Below are 20,875 nucleotides of genomic sequence, written 5' to 3'. Positions count from 1 at the left end.
CCAGGTCATCTATAAGTCTTTGCTAGGTAAAGCCCCGCCTTATCTCAGCTCGCTGGTCACCATAGCAGCACCCACCCATAGCACGCGCTCCAGCAGGTATGTTTCACTGGTCACCCCCAAAGTCAATTCCTCCTTTGGCCGCCTTTCTTTCCAGTTCTCTGCTGCCAATGACTGGAACAAATTGCAAAAATCACTGAAGCTGGAGACTTCTATTTCCCTCACTAACTTTAAGCACCAGCTGTCAGAGCAGCTCACAGATCACTGCACCTTTACATAGCCCACCTGTAATTAGCCCATCCAACTACCTCATCCCCATACTGTTATCTATTTTATTTATTTTGCTCCTTTGCATCCCAGTATCTCTACTTGCACACTCATCTTCTGTACATCCATCACTCCAGTGTTTAATTGCTATATTGTAATTATTTTGCCACTATGGCCTATTTATTGCCTTACATCCCTTGTCCTACCTCATTTGCACACATTGTATATAGACTTTTTCTATTGTATTATTGACTGTATGTTTGTTTATTCCATATGAAACTCTGAGTTGTTGTTTGTGTTGCACTGCTTTGCTTTATCTTGGCCAGGTAGCAGTTGTCAATGAGAACTTGTTCTCAACTAGCCTACCTGGTTAAATAAAGGTGAAATAAATTTCAAAAATGAATATGGTCAAATCCGGAAACTATAATTTCGCAAACAAAACGTTTATTCTTTCAGTGAAATACGGAACCGTTCCGTATTTTATCTAACGGGTGGCATCCCCAAGTCTAAATATTGCTGTTACGTTGCACAACCTTCAATGTTATGTCATAATTATGTACAATTCTGGCAAATTAATTACGGTCTTTGTTAGGAAGAAATGGTCTTCACACAGTTCGCAACGAGCCAGGCGGCCCAAACTGCTACATATACCCTGACTCTGCTTGCAGAGAACGCAAGAGAAGTGACACAATTTCCCTAGTTAAAACAAATTAATGTTAGCAGGCAATATTAACTAAATATGCAGGTTTAAAAAATATGCTTCTGTGTATTGATTTTAAGAAAGGCATTGATGTTTATGGTTAGGTACATTGGTGCAACAGTGCTTTTTTCACAAATGCGCTTGTTAAATCATCACCCGTTTGGCGAAGTAGGCTGTGATTCGATGATAAATTAACAGGCACCGCATTGATTATATGCAACGCAGGACAAGCTAGATAAACTAGTAATATCATCAACCATGTGTAGTTAACTAGTGATTATGTTAAGATTGAAAAGTTTAATGCTAGCTAGCAACTTACCTTGGCACCTTGCTGCACTCGCGTAACAGGTGGTCAGCCTGCCACGCAGTCTCCTCGTGGAGTGATATGTAATCGACCATAATCTGCGTCCAAAAATGCTGATTACTGATTGTTATGAAAACCTGAAATCGGCCCTAATTAATCGGCCATGCCGATTAATCTGTCGACCTCTAGTTCATAGACTACGTACTCTTACTTCTTGTACATTTACTTACTGCAGTAATGTTATCCAGATTATGTAAATAACAGATTGAGTCTAGGCCTTTCTACTGAAGGTCTCCCTTCCTGTTGAAGAATTCTCCAGATTGGGAGGCAGGTGTTGTTGGGAGGGGATGGATGTGCCATTCAATACTAATTACCAGACTCCTGACATTTTGACTGTTTCTGATTCTAAGAATAAGAATATCTTTCTGTTATTAACAGATTCATATACAGTCTTGTCTCTAGCCTCCTCCCTTCAACCTGTCACACTAGCTCAGATCGACAACCTTCCATTCTCCTGAATAACTCAGCCTAAACAGACTCTTGTCCTTTCTTCCTTGCCTCTAATCTCTTGTGGACTGTCTAGGTAAACAGGATCTGACCAAATTACAGCCGTTGTGTGAGTATGAAATTAGTTCTGGGTTAACCAAGATTACCTTGGCCCACACATCACAGCCGTTGTCTGAGTATGACGGAAGGGGAATTCTGTCTCTGAGCTGAGTTCATGTTTTACAATGAACTGACTGAGGAAAAGGTTTTAACTCATCATCATGACATGCATCCTAAGAGTGGGAGAAAACAACTAAACTGGTAGTCTGCAGTTACACCTAGTGTTGACACAGCAGTAAGTAACTTTGCAGGAGCCTTGGCTGAGCCAGATAACCTCATAGGGTAGGACCCTATCTCCTGCAGCGCATTGTACAACCCCCAGGACAGGACACTAGTCTATCGCAGGGCTTTACCCACACATCTCTAGCGACGCATCAGGGCCCATTTTTACAGTCTTTGGTTTGACTCGGCCAGGGATTGAACCTTCCAATCTCAGGGCATACACTCCACACGGCCACTGAGCAGTGTTTGTTAGCTACTACTGATAAATCAAATCAAATCATTTTATTTGTCACATGCGCCGACTACAACAGGTGTAGACCTAACTGTGAAATGCTTACTTACAAGCCCTTAACCAACAATGCAGTTTTAAGAAAATACCTTAAAAGTAGTAAGAGATAAGAATAACAAATAATTAAAGAGCAGCAGTAAATAACCATAGCGGTGCTATATACAGTGGTTGCCGGTACAGAGTCAATGTGGAGGGGGGCACCGGAGACGAGGTAATTGAGGTAATATGTACATGTAGGTAGAGTTATTAAAGTGACTGTGCATAGATAATAGAAGAGAGTAGCAGTAGTGTAGGTGGGGGGGAGGGGGGCAATGCAAATATTCTGGGTAGCCATTTGATTAGGTGTTTAGGAGTCTTGTGGCTTGGGGGTAGAAGCTATTTAGAATCCTCTTGGACCTAGACTTGGTGCTCCGGTACCGCTTGCCATGCGGTAGCAGAGAGAACAGTCTATGACTAGGGTGGGTGGAGTCTTTTAGGGCCTTCCTCTGACACCTCCTCTGACACTCTGGCCCTGTGGCCAGACGGATGACGGGGATAAAGGCCTGTTCGGGTGTTTGGAGTATATCCTTCCCGTCTGACTCATTAAAGAAAAACTCTTTGTCCAATTTGAGGTGAGTAATTGCTGTTCAGAAGCACTTTTTGGTCATGATGCTGTGTAGGGTTGTTTCTGGGTCAGAAAGATAAAACCAGACAGCTGTGAAGGAATGGACCTTACTGTATATCATGCATCCAGTGTTCAGAAGAGCTGGAACGTTATTATTATTTTTTTACCGTTATTTAACCAGGTAAGTTGACTGAGAACACTTTCTCATTTACAGCAACGACCTGGGGAATAGTTACAGGGGAGAGGAGGGGGGATGAATGAGCCAATTGTAAGCTGGGGATGATTAGGTGACCGTGATGGTATGAGGACCAGATTGGGAATTTAGACAGGACACCAGGGTTAACACCCCTACTCTTACAATAAGTGCCATGGGATCTTTAGCGACCACAGAGAGTCAGGACACCCGTTTAACGTCCCATCCGAAAGACGGGCCATGTGGTGTTGACACACAACATTTGTTCTCCCAAGAGCTGTGATATTGTATTGTGTTGAGCTGCTGTGGTTGCCCTCTCTGTGTTGAGAGTTGTGTTTTGCTAGATTAGCATGGGGGATGCTGCTGCGTTGCGCAGTGCTGTTTGTGTAGCCTGTTTGCTGTTGTGTTTTATCCACACCTGTTGTCTACCCCACTGTGTCAGTAGCCAATTGCCCACACAGATAGCCTTATACGGCTCTGATATGAACTAGTGACAATGAAACGGGGAAGTGGGCAGATTAATTTATGGTGCCACATAGTGGACCAGCCTACAGTATGAAACGCACACACCACAAGTCACCTTCAGTTCACTTTCTCAGACTCAGATCTCACTCAGATCGCACCCAATGTTGAACTACTCCGTTTGTTGGATCTACTGTGTCATACGGATGGTGTCAATGATATTGATTCTGTAAGTAACCTTACTTATATCAAGTAGGCTAAAGTAAGTGTTATGTAGGCCAACAGTAAGTGTTATATAGGTCAACAGTAATAGTTGTATAGGCCAACAGTAAGTGTTATATAGGCCAACAGTAAGTGTTATATAGGCCAACAGTAAGTGTTATTTAGGCCAACAGAAATAGTTGTATAGGCCAACAGTAAGTGTTATATAGGCCAACAGTAAGTGTTATATAGGCCAACAGTAAGTGTTATATAGGCCAACAGAAATAGTTATATAAGCCAACAGTAAGTGTTATATAGGCCAACAGAAATAGTTGTATAGGCCAACAGTAAGTGTTATATAGGCCAACAGTAAGTGTTATATAGGCCAACAGTAAGTGTTATATAGGCCAACAGTAAGTGTTATATAGGCCAACAGAAATAGTTGTATAGGCCAACAGTAAGTGTTATATAGGCCAACAGTAAGTGTTATATAGGCCAACAGTAAGTGTTATATAGGCCAACAGAAATAGTTGTATAGGCCAACAGTAAGTGTTATATAGGCCAACAGTAAGTGTTATATAGGCCAACAGTAAGTGTTATATAGGCCAACAGAAATAGTTATATAAGCCAACAGTAAGTGTTATATAGGCCAACAGTAAGTGTTATATAGGCCAACAGAAATAGTTATATAAGCCAACAGTAAGTGTTATATAGGCCAACAGTAAGTGTTATATAGGCCAACAGAAAGTCATATAAGCCAACAGTAAGTGTTATATAGGCCAACAGTAAGTGTTATATAGGCCAACAGAAATAGTTATATAGGCCAACAGTAAGTGTTATATAGGCCAACAGTAAGTGTTATATAGGCCAACAGAAATAGTTATATAAGCCGTAAGTGTTATATAGGCCAACAGAAATAGTTATATAAGCCAACAGTAAGTGTTATATAGGCCAACAGTAAGTGTTATATAGGCCAACAGAAATAGTTATATAGGCCAACAGTAAGTGTTATATAGGCCAACAGAAATAGTTATATAAGCCGTAAGTGTTATATAGGCCAACAGAAATAGTTATATAAGCCAACAGTAAGTGTTATATAGGCCAACAGTAAGTGTTATATAGGCCAACAGAAATAGTTATATAGGCCAACAGTAAGTGTTATATAGGCCAACAGTAAGTGTTATATAGGCCAACAGAAATAGTTATATAAGCCGTAAGTGTTATATAGGCCAACAGAAATAGTTATATAGGCCAACAGTAAGTGTTATATAGGCCAACAGTAAGTGTTATATAGGCCAACAGAAATAGTTATATAAGCCGTAAGTGTTATATAGGCCAACAGAAATAGTTATATAAGCCAACAGTAAGTGTTATATAGGCCAACAGTAAGTGTTATATAGGCCAACAGAAATAGTTATATAAGCCAACAGTAAGTGTTATATAGGCCAACAGAAATAGTTATATAAGCCAACAGTAAGTGTTATATAGGCCAACAGTAAGTGTTATATAGGCCAACAGAAATAGTTATATAAGCCAACAGTAAGTGTTATATAGGCCAACAGTAAGTGTTATATAGGTCAACAGTAATAGTTGTATAGGCCAACAGTAAGTGTTATATAGGCCAACAGAAATAGTTATATAAGCCAATAGTAAGTGTGCTTTTAAAAAAGGGTTTTGCGTTATTCCATGTGTAGTGCACCGCCCCAATCGTCCTATGTAGCCTTTTTTCCTTATGTTCCACATCTGTCTTCATCGGTTTGGGAGGATTATGGAAAAGAAGAGTAGCCTTAATCCATCATGCGATCATGTTTTATCATGTTATGCGAGCATGTTTTAAGCCTAGTTGAAATGTTATGTTTTTTATAGTTTATTTTTATGTCAAAATTTATATTTAATACGGACTGATGGAAATGGCAAATTCGTCCTGATATCGCAGTTTGGAGGATTTGGATCATTCACTTGTTGTATTTTGTCAATGTTTGTCTGTCTTCATCTGTCTAATCCCCTCAAAGTAGATAGCGAGAGATAGGTGTGTGTGTGTGTGTGTGTGTGTGTGTGTGTGTGCGTGTGTGTGTGAGTGTTAATGCAGCAGGTGTACATGTGTGCAGTGTTTCTCATCAGTATTATTAGCGTGATGTATCAGTGTCATTGCTAAAGAAATCAGTCTCAGCCAGACGTATCACCCAAGTCAATGTCATGCTTTTAGTAGTAGGATACAATTGACCATAGACACTGATTTTAAAGTTTTTCATTAATGAAGTACTGCAGGGTAAGCTGATCCTAGATCTGTGCCTCTGGGCTACTCTGACCCAAATCATATTTTAGTGATTTCTTTAGGTCAGCTAATGCTTATAGTGAGGGATGTAGGACTGGCATCTTTCACATATTATATTGGTTTATATTCTGTGTGTAGACAGATTCCAAACTGCTACCATGCTGCTATCCCTCGGAGCTTATTGACTTCCCTTTGTGGATCTGAAAGGAGAACTAAACTCAGCAAGAAAAGAAATGTCCTCTCACTGTCAATGCGTTTATTTTCAGCAAACTGAACATGTATAAATATTTGTATGAGCATAAGATTCAACAACTGTAACATAAACTGAGCAAGTTCCACGGACATGTGACTAACCGAAATTGAATAATGTGTCCCTGAACAAAGGGGGGATCAAAATCAAAAGTAACAGTCAGTATCTGGTGTGGCCACCAGCTGTATTAAATACTGCAGTGCATCTACTCCTCATGGACTGCACCAGATTTGCCAGTTCTTGCTGTGAGACATTACCCCACTCTTCCACCAAGGCACCTGCAAGTTCCCGGACATTTCTGGGGGGAATGGCCCTAGCCCTCACCCTCCGATCCAACAGGTCCCAGACGTGCTCAATGGGATTGAGATCCGGGCTCTTCGCTGGCCATGGCAGAACATTGACATTCCTGTCTTGCAGGAAATCACACACAGAACGAGTAGTTTGGCTGGTGGCATTGTCATGCTGGAGGGTCATGTCAGGATGAACCTGCAGGAAGGGTACCACATGAGGGAGGAGGATGTCTTCCCTGTAACGCACAGCATTGAGATTGCCTGCAATGACAACAAGCTCAGTCCGATGATGCTGTGACACACCGCCCCAGACCATGACGGACCCTCCACCTCCAAATCGATCCCACTCCAGAGCACAGGCCTCTGTGTAACGCTCATTCCTTCGACAATAAAGGCGAATCCAACCATCACCCCTGGTGAGACAAAATCGCAACTCGTCAGAGAAGAGCACTTTTTGCCAGTCCTGTCTGATCCAGCGACGGTGGGTTTGTGCCCATAGGCGATGTTGTTGACATCCGGTGATGTCTGGTGAGGACCTGCCTTACAACAGGCCTACAAGCCCTCAGTCCAGCCTCTCTCAGCCTATTGCGGACAATCTGAGCACTGATGGAGGGTTTGTGCATTCCTGGTGTAACTCGGGCAGTTGTTGTTGCCATCCTGTACCTGTCCCGCAGGTGTGATGTTCGGATGTACCAATCCTGTGCAGGTGTTCTTACAGGTGGTCTGCCACTGCGAGGACAATCAGCTGTCCGTCCTGTCTCCCTGTAGCACTGTCTTAGGTGTCTCACAGTACAGACATTGCAATTTATTGCCCTGGCCACATCTGCAGTCCTCATGCCTCCTTGCAGCATGCCTAAGGCACGTTCACGCAGATGAGCAGGGACCCTGGGCATCTTTCTTTTGGTGTTTTTCAGAGTCAGTAGAAAGGCCTCTTTAGTGTCCTAAGTTTTCATAACTGTGACCTTAATTTCCTACCGCCTGTTAATTTTAATTTTACCTTTATTTAACTAGGCAAGTCAGTGAAGAACAAATTCTTATTTTCAATGACGGCCTAGGAACAGTGGGTTAACTGCCTTGTTCAGAACAACAGATTTTGACCTTGTCAGCTCGGGGATTCGATCTTGCAACCTTCCGGTTACTAGTCCAACGCTCTAACCACTAGGCTATCTGCCTACCGTCTGTAAGCTGTTAGTGTCTTAACGACCGTTCCACAGGTGCATGTTCTTTAATTGTTTTTGGTTCTTTGAACAAGCACAGGAAACAGTGTTTAAAACCCTTTACAATGAATATCTGTATTTGGATTTTTACGAATTATCTTTGAAAGACAGGGTCCTAAAAAAGGGATGTTTCTTTTTTTGCTGAGTTTACAAGTGGAAGGTTAAGGGTGTTAGACCTGCAGGGGAAGTTACAGTGTGGCTAGAGAATCATAACTGCTATTGTAGAAATACTGACAGGATATACAGCACATTACTAGGCTTCTGACATGACAACAACATTATTTATTTTGGTTCAATTTCATAATGAATGCTACTGACTATTTGTTAATGTGATTTTTTTTAATTTGCTTTTGAATCATTAATTATGTGAATAATACTCCGTTTGCTTTGCTCACTTGCTCAACAGCTCGTGGTAAAACATCCTGCTATTCATATTTCTGTCTTTTTGGTTTAGTCTATGTTTTGCCGTGATTGATTTAATTCATTTGTAACAGTACTGTACTCCACTCAGGCTGTGTTATTTCGATATAATTTAAGAGCCATGCTTTAAATGTATCCATTGGTGTATTAACTTGGTTAATTTGTATGATCTGACCCCGGTATGTATTGGGCTTACTGCCAAAGCTGGGTGTAAGACAAAGATACATATGAAGGGAAATGCTGGGGACAGCCGCATCTCTCTTTCTCTCTCTCGACGTTGACACCACACAGTATTACATTTGTCGAACAAGTCAATCTCTCATTAACACTCAAACTACTTCACAGTTGATATGTTTTCTCACTGAGTCCTAATCTGCCTAGAACATTACTCTTATCTTACACTGGTGTCAGCAAAAGTATATTTCTGTTTAACCAGGCACACTGCATTGCTTGAAGAAGCCAACAAGACAACCGGCTTTGTCATAATTCCATGACATCATCTGCTTCTCATCCCACCTGGCCCCAGCCACTCGGCTCCACTCTACAAACAAACACGTGGTTCTGTTCTCTTGTGTTGTTCACTCAATGTTGTTTTATGACATGGTGATCTAGTTTCTCATATGTAATATCCATGGCTTATTTTCATGGAATTGACCTGGGCATAAAATAACATACTCCAAACAAAACAGACATATAAGTAAATTATTAATATACCATTGGCTGACAATTACAGCAATAAACAGAATGGTCCCACTTTATTTGGATAGTCCCATATAGATGATCCACAGATGATCATACTATCTATTGATAAGCAAATGCTTGCTTAGGTTGCGGTTAAGTTTAGAATAAGGGTTAGGGTAACGGTTAGGTTTAGAATAAGGATAGGGTAATGGTTAGGGTTAGGTTTAGAATAAGGGTTAGGGTAATGATTAGGGTTAAGGCTGAGGTTAGGTTAAGGTTAGGGTTAAGGCTGGGGTTAGGTTAAGGTTAGGGTTAAGGCTGGGGTTAGGTTAAGGTTAGGGTTAAGGCTGGGGTTAGGTTAAGGTTAGGGTTAAGGCTGGGGTTAGGTTAAGGTTAGGGTTAAGGCTGGGGTTAGGTTAAGGTTAGGGTTAAGGCTGGGGTTAGGTTAAGGTTAGGGTTAAGGCTGGGGTTAGGTTAAGGTTAGGGTTAAGGCTGGGGTTAGGTTAAGGTTAGGGTTAAGGCTAGGGTTAGGTTAAGGTTAGGGTTAAGGCTGGGGTTAGGTTAAGGTTAGGGTTAAGGCTGGGGTTAGGTTAAGGTTAGGGTTAAGGCTGGGGTTAGGTTAAGGTTAGGGTTAAGGCTGGGGTTAGGTTAAGGTTAGGGTTAAGGCTGGGGTTAGGTTAAGGTTAGGGTTAAGGCTGGGGTTAGGTTAAGGTTAGGGTTAAGGCTGGGGTTAGGTTAAGGTTAGGGTTAAGGCTGGGGTTAGGTTAAGGTTAGGGTTAAGGCTGGGGTTAGGTTAAGGTTAGGGTTAAGGCTGGGGTTAGGTTAAGGTTAGGGTTAAGGCTGGGGTTAGGTTAAGGTTAGGGTTAAGGCTGGGGTTAGGTTAAGGTTAGGGTTAAGGCTGGGGTTAGGTTAAGGTTAGGGTTAAGGCTGGGGTTAGGTTAAGGTTAGGGTTAAGGCTAGGGGTTAGGTTAAGGTTAGGGTTAAGGCTGGGGTTAGGTTAAGGTTAGGGTTAAGGCTGGGGTTAGGTTAAGGTTAGGGTTAAGGCTGGGGTTAGGTTAAGGTTAGGGTTAAGGCTGGGGTTAGGTTAAGGTTAGGGTTAAGGCTGGGGTTAGGTTAAGGTTAGGGTTAAGGCTAGGGTTAGGTTAAGGTTAGGGTTAAGGTTAGGGTTAGGTTAAGGTTAGGGTTAAGGCTAGGGTTAGGTTAAGGTTAGGGTTAAGGCTAGGGTTAGGTTAAGGTTAGGGTTAAGGCTGGGGTTAGGTTAAGGTTAGGGTTAAGGCTAGGGTTAGGTTAAGGTTAGGGTTAAGGCTAGGGTTAGGTTAAGGTTAGGGTTAAGGCTAGGGTTAGGTTAAGGTTAGGGTTAAGGCTAGGGTTAGGTTAAGGTTAGGGTTAAGGCTAGGGTTAGTGGATTTTTAGTTGAAATGTTGTGGACAGTTATTGAACATCTCCAAGTCATCTACTTGAGAATATCCCAATAAAGTGTTAACAAAATAATTGGGGTAATTGTTGAATAACCTGTGGTTAACCTAAAGTGGGTCACATGGCTGAAGTGGCAGTCAGCCTAGATGAGATTTGTTCCCATCACTTGTCTTCATATGTATTTCAATACAGTCACATGATTTCTCAGAATTCTTGATGATTCTAAAGACTTGTGGTTAAGCCTACCTGCCAGTATGAGGCCAGAGAGAGTTGACTCTTGACGTCTAACTGTGATAATTCCAGTATTAATGCCACTTCCTTATCGGGGAAGTTAACTGTACCATACAGGCTGCAGATGCTTCAGATGAGTCACAAGGCCAGACGGTTTTGCAACAAACTGAGGTTTAAGACACTCTATAGGCCTATTATTAGCATTTTGTTATCTTTCAAGTCTACCATTGCCTTATTCTATCTCCTATTTGTCTGTGTTGATTCATTAGTGATTCATTGGTGACAACACATTGGGCTTAAGTTGTGGATACAGTCAAGTTGTAAATCAGGTGGAAACATTCCAAAGCAATTCTAACACACGCTTGCCGATTTGAAGATGTCATTCTTGCATTCTAAATGGGTGTGACAGACAGTAAGACAGTAACTGTTATTTAGTCACCTGAGATGCACGTCTCATTGAAAGGAACTTTGTCCCATGATTTCTGAATAAGCTACCTTCATTATTTATCATCACTCATCAATATTAGAATTAGAATTCCTAAAACCAGGTCTCAAGCATGGATTACACTTGAGGCCCATGCGATTTCCACAGAGTTGGGTATGGCTGCCTTTTCCTGTTACGCTCCTTGCCTATGGAATAGCCTGCAGACTAAACTTAAACTTGAGACTTGTCCCTCTGTTGCCCATTTTAAATATTTATTGGAGGATTTTTATTTTTGTATTGCTTGTAACTGTTTCTGGTAATGCAGGTTTTTGTGCTGTTCGGGGAATAACCTGTGTGTAAATGTAATCTGTTGCTGTATTTTTTTGTGTTATCTGTGATCGTTTTGTTTGTCTTGTGTAGTTTCTTAATCATTGTACCTAAACTGTATGTGTAAACATGTACACGCAGGGCCCAGCTGTAAAAGAGACCTTGGTCTGAGTCTGTGTTCCTTGTTGAAACAAAGGTATAATAATTACTATTATTATTACAGAGGCTTGCAATGAGACAGACACACAGCTCGGTTGCAAAGACTCTTTGAGAATGATTGCATGTTGCAAAGATATAGCAACTGTATGACTGATTTGACTGGTGAGATGTTGCTGTCGGTGTACCATGATGACTTGACAAGTTGTTGACGGATAATTATCTTTATCTTAATTATTTCTCATCTTTACCATTTCACTAACTGCCCTCACTTCTCACTTCCCCTCAAGCACTGCTAGTTGTAGCAGTTACAGATGTGGCTGTTTCCCGGCCCGCTGTGTTCTCTGCGGGAAACTTATGCAGTGACTTGGCACTTTTTATTCACACATAGAGGGGGGAAGACTGACTGTAACTTAGTCCTTTAATGTACCCTCCCCTAACTCAATCCAAACAATGGAATAAACATTTTTGTTGTTGTTGGTGGTGGAATATTTCCCTTAAAACTGGAGTATTGTATCAAGGCACAAGGCGAGACCCAGATGCAGACACAGGAGGCAGATGGTTGGAGTCTTACAATGTTTAATAATCCAAAGGGGTAGGCAAGAGAATAGTCATGGACAGGCAAAAGGTCAAAACCAGATCAGAGTCCAGGTGGCAGACAGGCTCGTGGTCAAGGCAGGCAGAATGGTCAGGCAGGCGGGTACAGAGTCCAGAACAGGCAAGGGTGGACTAGAAACCGGGAGGACTAGAAAAAGGAGAATAGCAAAAGGAGTACGGGAAAAACACGCTGGTTGACTAAACATACAAGACGAACTGGCACAGGGAGACGGGAAACACAGGGATAAATACACTGGTAACCAGGTAAGCGAGACATGCCTGTGTTCTGTCTGAAAAACCTTGCAACCTCACACCCGGTATTGTTCTGTTCCAGTCTGGTCCCCTCATGGGAAATGTCCACCTTTGGACTTGACCAAGAGATCATCCCAACAAACCTGTCAAGGCACCTTCACAGCATGAACATGATGAACATGAACTCATACCTTCTCCACGCACCATGCTGCTAACATTAATTATATAACATGGGGCATATTTCCAATAGCACTGGTTGTAATTATGTAACGATGGTTGTCATACATCAAGAAATATCCATGATTAAATGAAAGGACCTTTATTAAATGTTTTTTGTTCATTGTCTGGTGTTGGTGTTTCAAATATAGTCGCATTATTAAATCATTTCAGAATATTTATGTGAGGCCAAAAAAAGAGACCGTATCTTCTCACCCTATAACAATTCAAGCTTGTTGGGAAGGAGCCAACTTTCTAACGGAATATCAGTCATGTGTGAGTGTGAGTCATAGAAATAGCATGCTAACTGTTTTATACAGGTCCCAGCTGAGGAAGAACAATGTTCCCTCTGTGGTATATACTGAGCCTATACTCCTTCAATTAAGACCAGGCAGAGGCCATAGACAGAAGGGGTTTTACTGGTCAAAGCTGTGGAGCCCTGTCTCTGTCTATTCATAGGTAACTTAATATTAATGGAATTAATTCATCAATGATCCTTCACTATCACTGCTTATCGTTCAAACTAGGGGAAAATGCAATGTTTCTCCCTTTTTAAGTTTCACAACCAGGGGAAATGCAGCTTTTTTTTTTAGGGTGGCTTAACTCTGCTGCTCCCCTGATTCAAATAGGCCCCTCGCTGATGTCTTGCAGCTGTTTCCTCTGGCACTGTCCATGTTCACATGGTCATTATGGTCAGGTGATCCATACTTTTGATTGAAATGGGACACTATGCTATTACCACCTTCCCACTTTGTTATGAAGGCATCATTTGGCCAAAAAATGGTGCTGTAGGGAAATGCTGGGGGAATCCCGCGCCTCTCTCACGCTCACTCTGTGTCTCAAGCTTTTCTTTGTAGCGCTTGGCTTCACTGTGACTACGGTGGGAGAGGAGAAAAGACCGGTATGTTTACTGTGTCTAAAAATGTTGGCAGCGGACAGCATGAAGCCAAATAAATGAAGGCGTCACTTAAAGACATTACACCCCAATCACGCTGATAAGCCGCTTGAGTTTTTTCAGCGAAAACGTGCCGAATATGGCCAACAATCGTCCCGCTTTGCAAAACGTTCTCATTGTAGCCATTAATCCTGAATTCCTCATTTTGATTAAAAAAAATCACCACAAATTGTTTTATTCATTTTTGTTTTATAAGTTAAAGTGTTTCATATATTGTGCTCCTGAGTTAATGTTGCTGATCAATTTGAATTTATTATTATTTATTGATTATATTTAATTTTATTTTTCAGTATCTAATGGTCAAAAAATGTTTACAGTTTAAATAAGGCTTGAATTTCTTTTTTTTCTTCAGGCAAAGTGATGCACTTTAAGTCTTTTCTGTTACAGACTAAAAAAACAATGTTAATAAAGTTATTCTTTGTTGTAAGTTGATCTATATTTCTTTCTTTTTTTGTTTTCTTTAATGTTAATAAGGATACAATGTTATGCAGAGGTGTACCTATAACAATTTTATAGACAAATGATACTATTTACAGTAGCGGTGGAGAGTTGGGGGGGCGCAAAATGTTTACTTCTTCCTAGGGGGGGGCGTAACAGAAAATATTTGAGAAGCACTGCTTTAGGGTGACTTTTCCCTTCTCAGCTGTCTATCACAGCCTCCTGGTTTCAGCCAATGTGTGCCTCGAATGGACATTTGGACTCTGGCCCCTCCCTCTCTAGCTCAGAGTGGTTGTCATCTTCAGCCGATGAGGACGCAAAGTTTGGCTGGGGAGGCGGAAGGCTAGGGCGGTAAGATGGCGGACAGGGAAAAAAGGAGGAAAATGTAACTGGATGGTTTGTCCTCTGACAAATCAACTGTAAATTTTGGTGTTCCTCAAGGTTCCGTTTTAGGACCACTATTGTTTTCACTATATATTTTACCTCTTGGTGATGTCATTCGGAAACATAATGTTAACTTTCATTGCTATGCAGATGACACACAACTGTACATTTCGATGGAACATGGTGAAGCCCCAAAATTGCCCTCGCTGGAAGCCTGTGTTTCAGACATAAGGAAGTGGATGGCTGCAAACTTTCTACTTTTAAACTCGGACAAAACGGAGATGCTTGTTCTAGGTCCCAAGAAACAAAGAGATCTTCTGTTGAATCTGACAATTAATCTTGATAGTTGTACAGTCGTCTCAAATAAAACTGTGAAGGACCTCGAAGTTACTCTGGACCCTGATCTCTCTTTTGACGAACATATCATGACTGTTTCAAGGACTGCTTTTTTCCTTCTACGTAACATTGCAAAAATCTGAAACTTTCTGTCCAAATATGATGCAGAAAAATGTATCCATGCTTTTGTCACTTCTAGGTTAGACTACTGCAATGCTCTACTTTCTGGCTACCCGGATAAGGCACTAAATAAACTTCAGTTAGTGCAAAACACTGCTGTTAGAATCTTGACTAGAACCCACATTTTTTATCATATTACTCCAGTGCAAGCCTCCCTACACTGGCTTCCTGTTAAGGCAAGGGCTGATTTCAAGGTTTTACTGCTAACCTACAAAGCATTACATGGGCTTGCTCCTACCCATCTTTCCGATTTGGTCCTGCCGTACATACCTACACGTACGCTACGGTCACAAGACGCAGGCCTCCTAATTGTCCCTAGAATTTCTAAGCAAACAGCTGGAGGCAGGGCTTTCTCCTATAGAGCTCCATTTTTATGGTATGGTCTGCCTACCCACGTGAGAGACGCAGACTCGGTCTCAACTTTTAAGTCTTTATTGAAGACTCATCTCTTCAGTAGGTCCTATGATTGAGTATAGTATGGCCCAGGAGTGTGAAGGTGAACGGAAAGAGACTGGAGCAAATAACCACCCTTGCTGTCTCTGCCTGGCCGGTTCCCCTCTCTCCACTGAGATTCTCTACCTCTAACCCTATTACAGGGGCTGAGTCACTGGCTTACTGGTGCTCTTCCATGCCGTCCCTAGGAGGGGTGCGTCACTTGAGTGGGTTGAGTCACTGACGTGATCTTCCTGTCTGGGTTGGCGCCCCCTTTGGGTTGTGCCATGGCAGAGATCTTCGTGGGCTATACTCGGCCTTGTCTCAGGATGGTAAGTTGGTGATTGAAGATATCCCTCTAGTAGTGTGGGGGTTGTGCTTTGGCAAAGTGGGTGGGGTTATATCCTTCCTGTTTGGCCCTGTCCGGGGGTATTGTCGGACGGGGCCACAGTGTCTCCCGACCCCTCCTGTCTCAGCCTCCAGTATTTATGCTGCAGTAGTTTATGTGTCGGGGGGCTAGGGTCAGTCTGTTATATCTAGATAATTTCTCCTGTCTTATCCGGTGTGAATTTAAGTATGCTCTCTCTAATTCTTTCTTTCTCTCTCTCGAAGGACCTGAGCCCTAGGACCATGCCTCAGGACTACCTGGCCTGATGACTCCTTGCTGTTCCCAGTCCACCTGGCCGTGCTACTGCTCCAGTTTCAACTGTTTTGCCTGCGGTTATGGAACCCTGACCTGTTCACTGGACGTGCTATCTGTCCCAGACCTGCTGTTTTCAACTCTCTAGAGACAGCAGGAGCGGTAGAGACACTCTGAATGATCGGCTATGAAAAGCCAACTGATATTTACTCCTGAGGTGCTGACCTGTTGCACCCTCGACAATCACTGTGATTATTATTATTTGACCCTGCTGGTCATCTATGAAGATTTGAACATCTTGGCCATGTTCTGTTATAATCTCCACCCGGCACAGCCAGAAGAGGACTGGCCACCCCTCATAGCCTGGTTCCTCTCTAGGTTTCTTCCTGGGTTCTAGCCTTTATAGGGAGTTTTTCCTAGCCACCGTGCTTCTACACCTGCATTGCTTGCTGTTTGGGGTTTTAGGCTGGGTTTCTGTACAGCACTTTGAGATATCAGCTGTAAGAAGGGCTTTATAAATACATTTGATTTGATGTAACATATTATGTGTAAATATGCAGTGAGCGATTGCAGTCTTCTGGAAGATCTGATGAAGGAGAAGATGGTGGATAAGAAAAAAGGAGAAAAGTGGAATATGTTTTGAGTGAATATGGAATGAAGGATATCAAAGCTTTTGGAAGAGCAGAACGAAATTGAACCTGACAAGAGTGAGGTTGAATTAACTGCGGTGGCAGGTGCAGTGATGACAGCCGAGAAGGAGCTGAGTGTAGAGGGAAGCAGTGTGGTGAAGAAGGAGTTGAGTGTAGAGGGAAGCAGTGTGGTGAAGAAGGAGCTGAGTGTAGAGGGAAGCCATGTGGTGAAGAAGGAGCTGAGTGTAGAGGGAAGCAGTGCGGTGAAGAAGGAGCTGAGTGTAGAGGGAAGCAGTGTGGTGAAGAAGGAGCTGAGTGTAGAGGGAAGCAGTGTGGTGAAGAAGGAGTTGAGTGTAGAGGGAAGCAGTGTGGTGAAGAAGGAGCTGAGTGTAGAGGGAAGCAGTGTGGTGAAGAAGGAGCTGAGTGTAGAGGGAAGCAGTGTGGTGAAGAAGGAGCTGAGTGTAGAGGGAAGCAGTGTGGTGAAGAAGGAGCTGAGTGTAGAGGGAAGCAGTGTGGTGAAGAAGGAGCTGAGTGTAGAGGGAAGCAGTGTGGTGAAGAAGGAGCTGAGTGTAGAGGGAAGCAGTGTGGTGAAGAAGGAGCTGAGTGTAGAGGGAAGCAGTGTGGTGAAGAAGGAGCTGAGTGTAGAGGGAAGCAGTGTGGTGAAGAAGGAGCTGAGTGTAGAGGGAAGCAGTGTGGTGAAGAAGGAGCTGAGTGTAGAGGGAAGCAGTGTGGTGAAGAAGGAGCTGAGTGTAGAGGGAAGCAGTGTGGTGAAGAAGGAGCTGAGTGTAGAGGGAAGCAGTGTGGTGAGGATGGTTGGCGTCAAGTGCAAAAAGAGGTATACGTCAAATCAAATTTTATTGGTCACATACACATGGTTAGCAGATGTTAATGTGAGTGTAGTGAAATGCTTGTTTTCCAGTAGATCAGAGATGGAACCTGACGAGAGTGAGGATGAAGTACCTGCGGTGAGGACTGCTGAGTTTGGACATGATAAAGAAGAATATGGTCCAATAGAAGTGACATTTTTGGAGAAAGTGGACCCTTGCCTTTTGGCAGATCCATTTGTGGTTTCAGGGTGGGTGGGAAAGGATTTGGGTGCAGTTGAATCAGTGAAGGTAACAAGTAGTGAACTTGTGCTATTTGTTTGTGTCTCTTCTGACCAGGGGGAGTAGGCGCCCAGTGTCACGCAACTTTGGTCAAGATCTGTTTATTCCTTTGCTCTTAGGAACAGAGCACCATTGAAAGGAGTGATTTCTGGGGTAGCCTTAAGTGTGGAGGTGGAGCAATTGAAGTTGAAGATTGTTGGTGTTTGTGACGCCCGCCATTTGGTGCGTCGCAGACCTGGTGGGGAGCGTGGTGAAACAGAGTAGTCATTGTCAGTCCTTTTTGAGTTTTGAGTCAGAGTCTCTACCAGACAAGCTCATGTTAGGATAAATCAGTTATCCTGTTAGAGCTTTTGTGCCGAATCCACTGCAGTGTTTCAGGTGCCACGTTTATGGGACAGAGGATTGTTTAGTTTTGGTGGATAAAGTTGTGGTGTTAACTGTAGGGGTGCCCATGTTGCTGGGCATCGGAAGTGTCCGGTGCAAGAGAGGCAGGTTGAAGTGGCTAGCGTCAGAGTAGTGCAGAAGGTGCCATATGCTGAGACAGTGAAGAAAGTAGAGGAAGATGGGTCAAGGGTGAGGGATCCCGAGAGGATCCCTGTGAGTAGTAGATCTGTGCCAGCACAGAGGTATAGGTCAACGAGTGATTTATGCTTCAGTAAGGTTGGCTTCTTAGCATTCATGGCAATGGTTATCAACTGTATCGCACAAATGGAATGTAAATCACAGAAAATAGATGTTATGGTGGCAGCTGTAAAGATGTATTTGGGTATACAAGATTTGACTTCAGAAGAGTTACAGGGTGTGTTGAGGGGTGGTGTCCCGTCCTCCCGAGCCGTTGGCATGGTGCAGGAGCAGATATGTTCAAAGTAGTGGAATGAGGTAGTGGGTTTTGAATGAGTCTACGTGGTGGTGTCTAGGGCTATTTTTCCATTTCTTAGAGGAACCGGACTAATGGAGAGAATTTGATGTACAGTAGGTAGGCTGTGACTGGCCTCACTCTCCAGTACAGTAGGTGGCGGTGTATGCACCTAAAAGCTGGATGCGATCCACCAACCAGATTCCAAAGATGAAGAAGTTTGGCTGGGGAACAAAATCAAAACAAGAGCAACAAGGCAGGTAATGCATATACTGAACTGATTTGCAGTTAAAGAACATGTCATTTTAGTCTGTTCCACTCAACATGTTGATAAGCTTGGACAGGAAGACCGACAGTGGTTTAAGGAACCAACCAAGACCTGAAGACATAATGCCAAATCTATTTATATATGCACACAATGACTGAATTATGCTTATGATAAATATTGGCATCTCACAGCCCTCAATGCTTATGGAACAATACTGCATTTCTGAAATGTTGACAGAATCAATCTGATAAGCAAATAAAACTGGCTGATATTAACTAGAAGTTCAGTGTGTTTTATAGAACTGTGCGTGCCGCAATGTAAGTTGGGCCTCCATATTGTTGATGATGATTAATGCATGCTACTGAAACCTACTAGTGTTGGTAATCTTGTTACATAGAATCCCCGAGCTGACAAGGTAGAAATCTGTCGTTCTGCCTCTGATTAAGGCAGTTAACCCACTGTTCCCTGGTAGGCCATCATTGTAATTAAGAATTTGTTCTTAACTGACTTACCTAGTTAAATAAAGTTTCAATTTAAAAATATATATATTTTTTTTAACATAGAGTTCTGTCATCAGATGTTAGCATTGTTTACCTGTTTAGCTAATGCATACTATCACCTAAGGACAGAATTGCCAGCTAATGTAACCATTGCATGTGTGTGACTATTATTATGTGATTGCTATTATTACTGCAAGAAAGTGTGTTATGTTTCAGCTAAGTCAGTAGAATATTCTAGACTGCCTGGTGAGCTTGCACATGCTCACTGTATTTGTGGCCTACTAGATAAGATCTCTAGCTGGCTGGAGAGAGGTCATAAATCGTGACTGGCAGCAATAATTAGCCTCTCTTCCCCAATATGTTGACACCTTATCTGTAGTGTGAATGTGTCTCCAATGATAGGCTATGTAGCCTACAGTTCCAATAGTATACCTTCATTATAGCTGTTACGTTCCCCAGTTTCTGTGTTGTTTTGGGTTTGTATGTGTGTATTTCAGGAAATGGCTTCCTTGATTCTAAGCAGCTGATTGGTCGGCCCCATCAATGATTGGAGCTCTGAACCCTCCCTCTCGTCAGGGGAAACAGCTGTTTTCAATTACCACCTCCTTCTCCAGCTGGATAAAAGCCAGCGTTCCTTTGTCAGGAAGAGAGAGAGCTTCTTTGATGTCCTGTGTTGGTTGTTGAACAGTAACAGTTTTGTTGAAAGTATTTTGTAGCTGTTACTTCTGAGGTATGTGTACGCCAAAAGGTTTGTGATTATTGAAATTGTTCACTTTAAGTTAGTAGTTATTCAGTTTTTGTTCCCAGGGGGGAGGCACCTTGGGAGTGCTTAGGCAAGAGGCCTGCGGGCATACGTAACCTGTAGTATTTACTGTCTACGCACACTAAGTAAGACCTGGGCGGACCACCCCCTGTATTTTGGTTAGCCTGCCAGGAGGTGCTAAAAGATGTAGGTAGGAGAGGGGACTAACTTTTACTTGATTTTCTTTGGTTCTGTCCAGCCCCTTTTCCCCACATTACCGTGTTAAGGAAATAAATTCCCTGTTCACATACCTTTTTCACTCCACCTGTAGCTGAGTTGTAGAAGGGTGTTCTGGTTGCCATTGCGGAGTCGTCCTCTCCTCACAGTGGGGATCCCCTGCTAGTCGAGGCAGACGCTCGGGCGCCCAAGGTTCAACCATCTGCTGCCTTGGAATCTGCAAACACTAAGTTTTGACCTGATCACACCATTTATTTTTTGGGGGGGTCACGCAATAAAAAAAGATTATATTTACCTTATAAGATAATTGGCAGTGCTTTAGACAGTGTAATATACTAAACTCAGCAAAAAAAGGTCCCTTTTTCAGGACCCTGTCTATCAAAGATAATTTGTAAAAATCCAAATAACTTCAAAGATCTTAATTGTAAAGGGTTTAAACACTGTTTCCCATGTTTGTTCAAAGAAACGATTAATGATCATGCACCTGTGGAACGGTCGCTAAGACACTAACAGCTTACAGATGGTAGGCAATTAAGGTCACAGTTATGAAAACTTAGAACACTAAAGAGGCCTTT

General features: G+C 42.5%; 1 protein-coding gene across 1 annotated transcript; it reads left to right on the top strand.

Moving 5' to 3' along the window:
* Window positions 1-12,217: 12,217 nt before the first annotated feature.
* Window positions 12,218-20,389, top strand: LOC139540050 (G2/mitotic-specific cyclin-B3-like). The gene is made up of 2 exons (XM_071343587.1): window positions 12,218-12,393; window positions 15,935-20,389. Exon 2 carries the CDS (start codon window positions 16,705-16,707, stop codon window positions 17,761-17,763), a length of 1,059 nt encoding a protein of 352 aa, XP_071199688.1. The 5' UTR covers window positions 12,218-12,393; window positions 15,935-16,704; the 3' UTR covers window positions 17,764-20,389.
* The last annotated feature ends 486 nt before the right edge of the window (window positions 20,390-20,875 follow it).

Source organism: Salvelinus alpinus, chromosome 15 (assembly GCF_045679555.1).
Source record: "Salvelinus alpinus chromosome 15, SLU_Salpinus.1, whole genome shotgun sequence".
Taxonomy (NCBI): domain Eukaryota; kingdom Metazoa; phylum Chordata; class Actinopteri; order Salmoniformes; family Salmonidae; genus Salvelinus; species Salvelinus alpinus.
Note: the sequence above shows the minus strand (reverse complement) of the source record. Positions and strands in the feature narration are given on the sequence as shown.

Excerpts from the sequence above, each read along its gene's own strand:
- LOC139540050 (XM_071343587.1), top strand. The coding sequence starts at position 16,705 with ATGACAGCCGAGAAGGAGCTGAGTGTAGAGGGAAGCAGTGTGGTGAAG.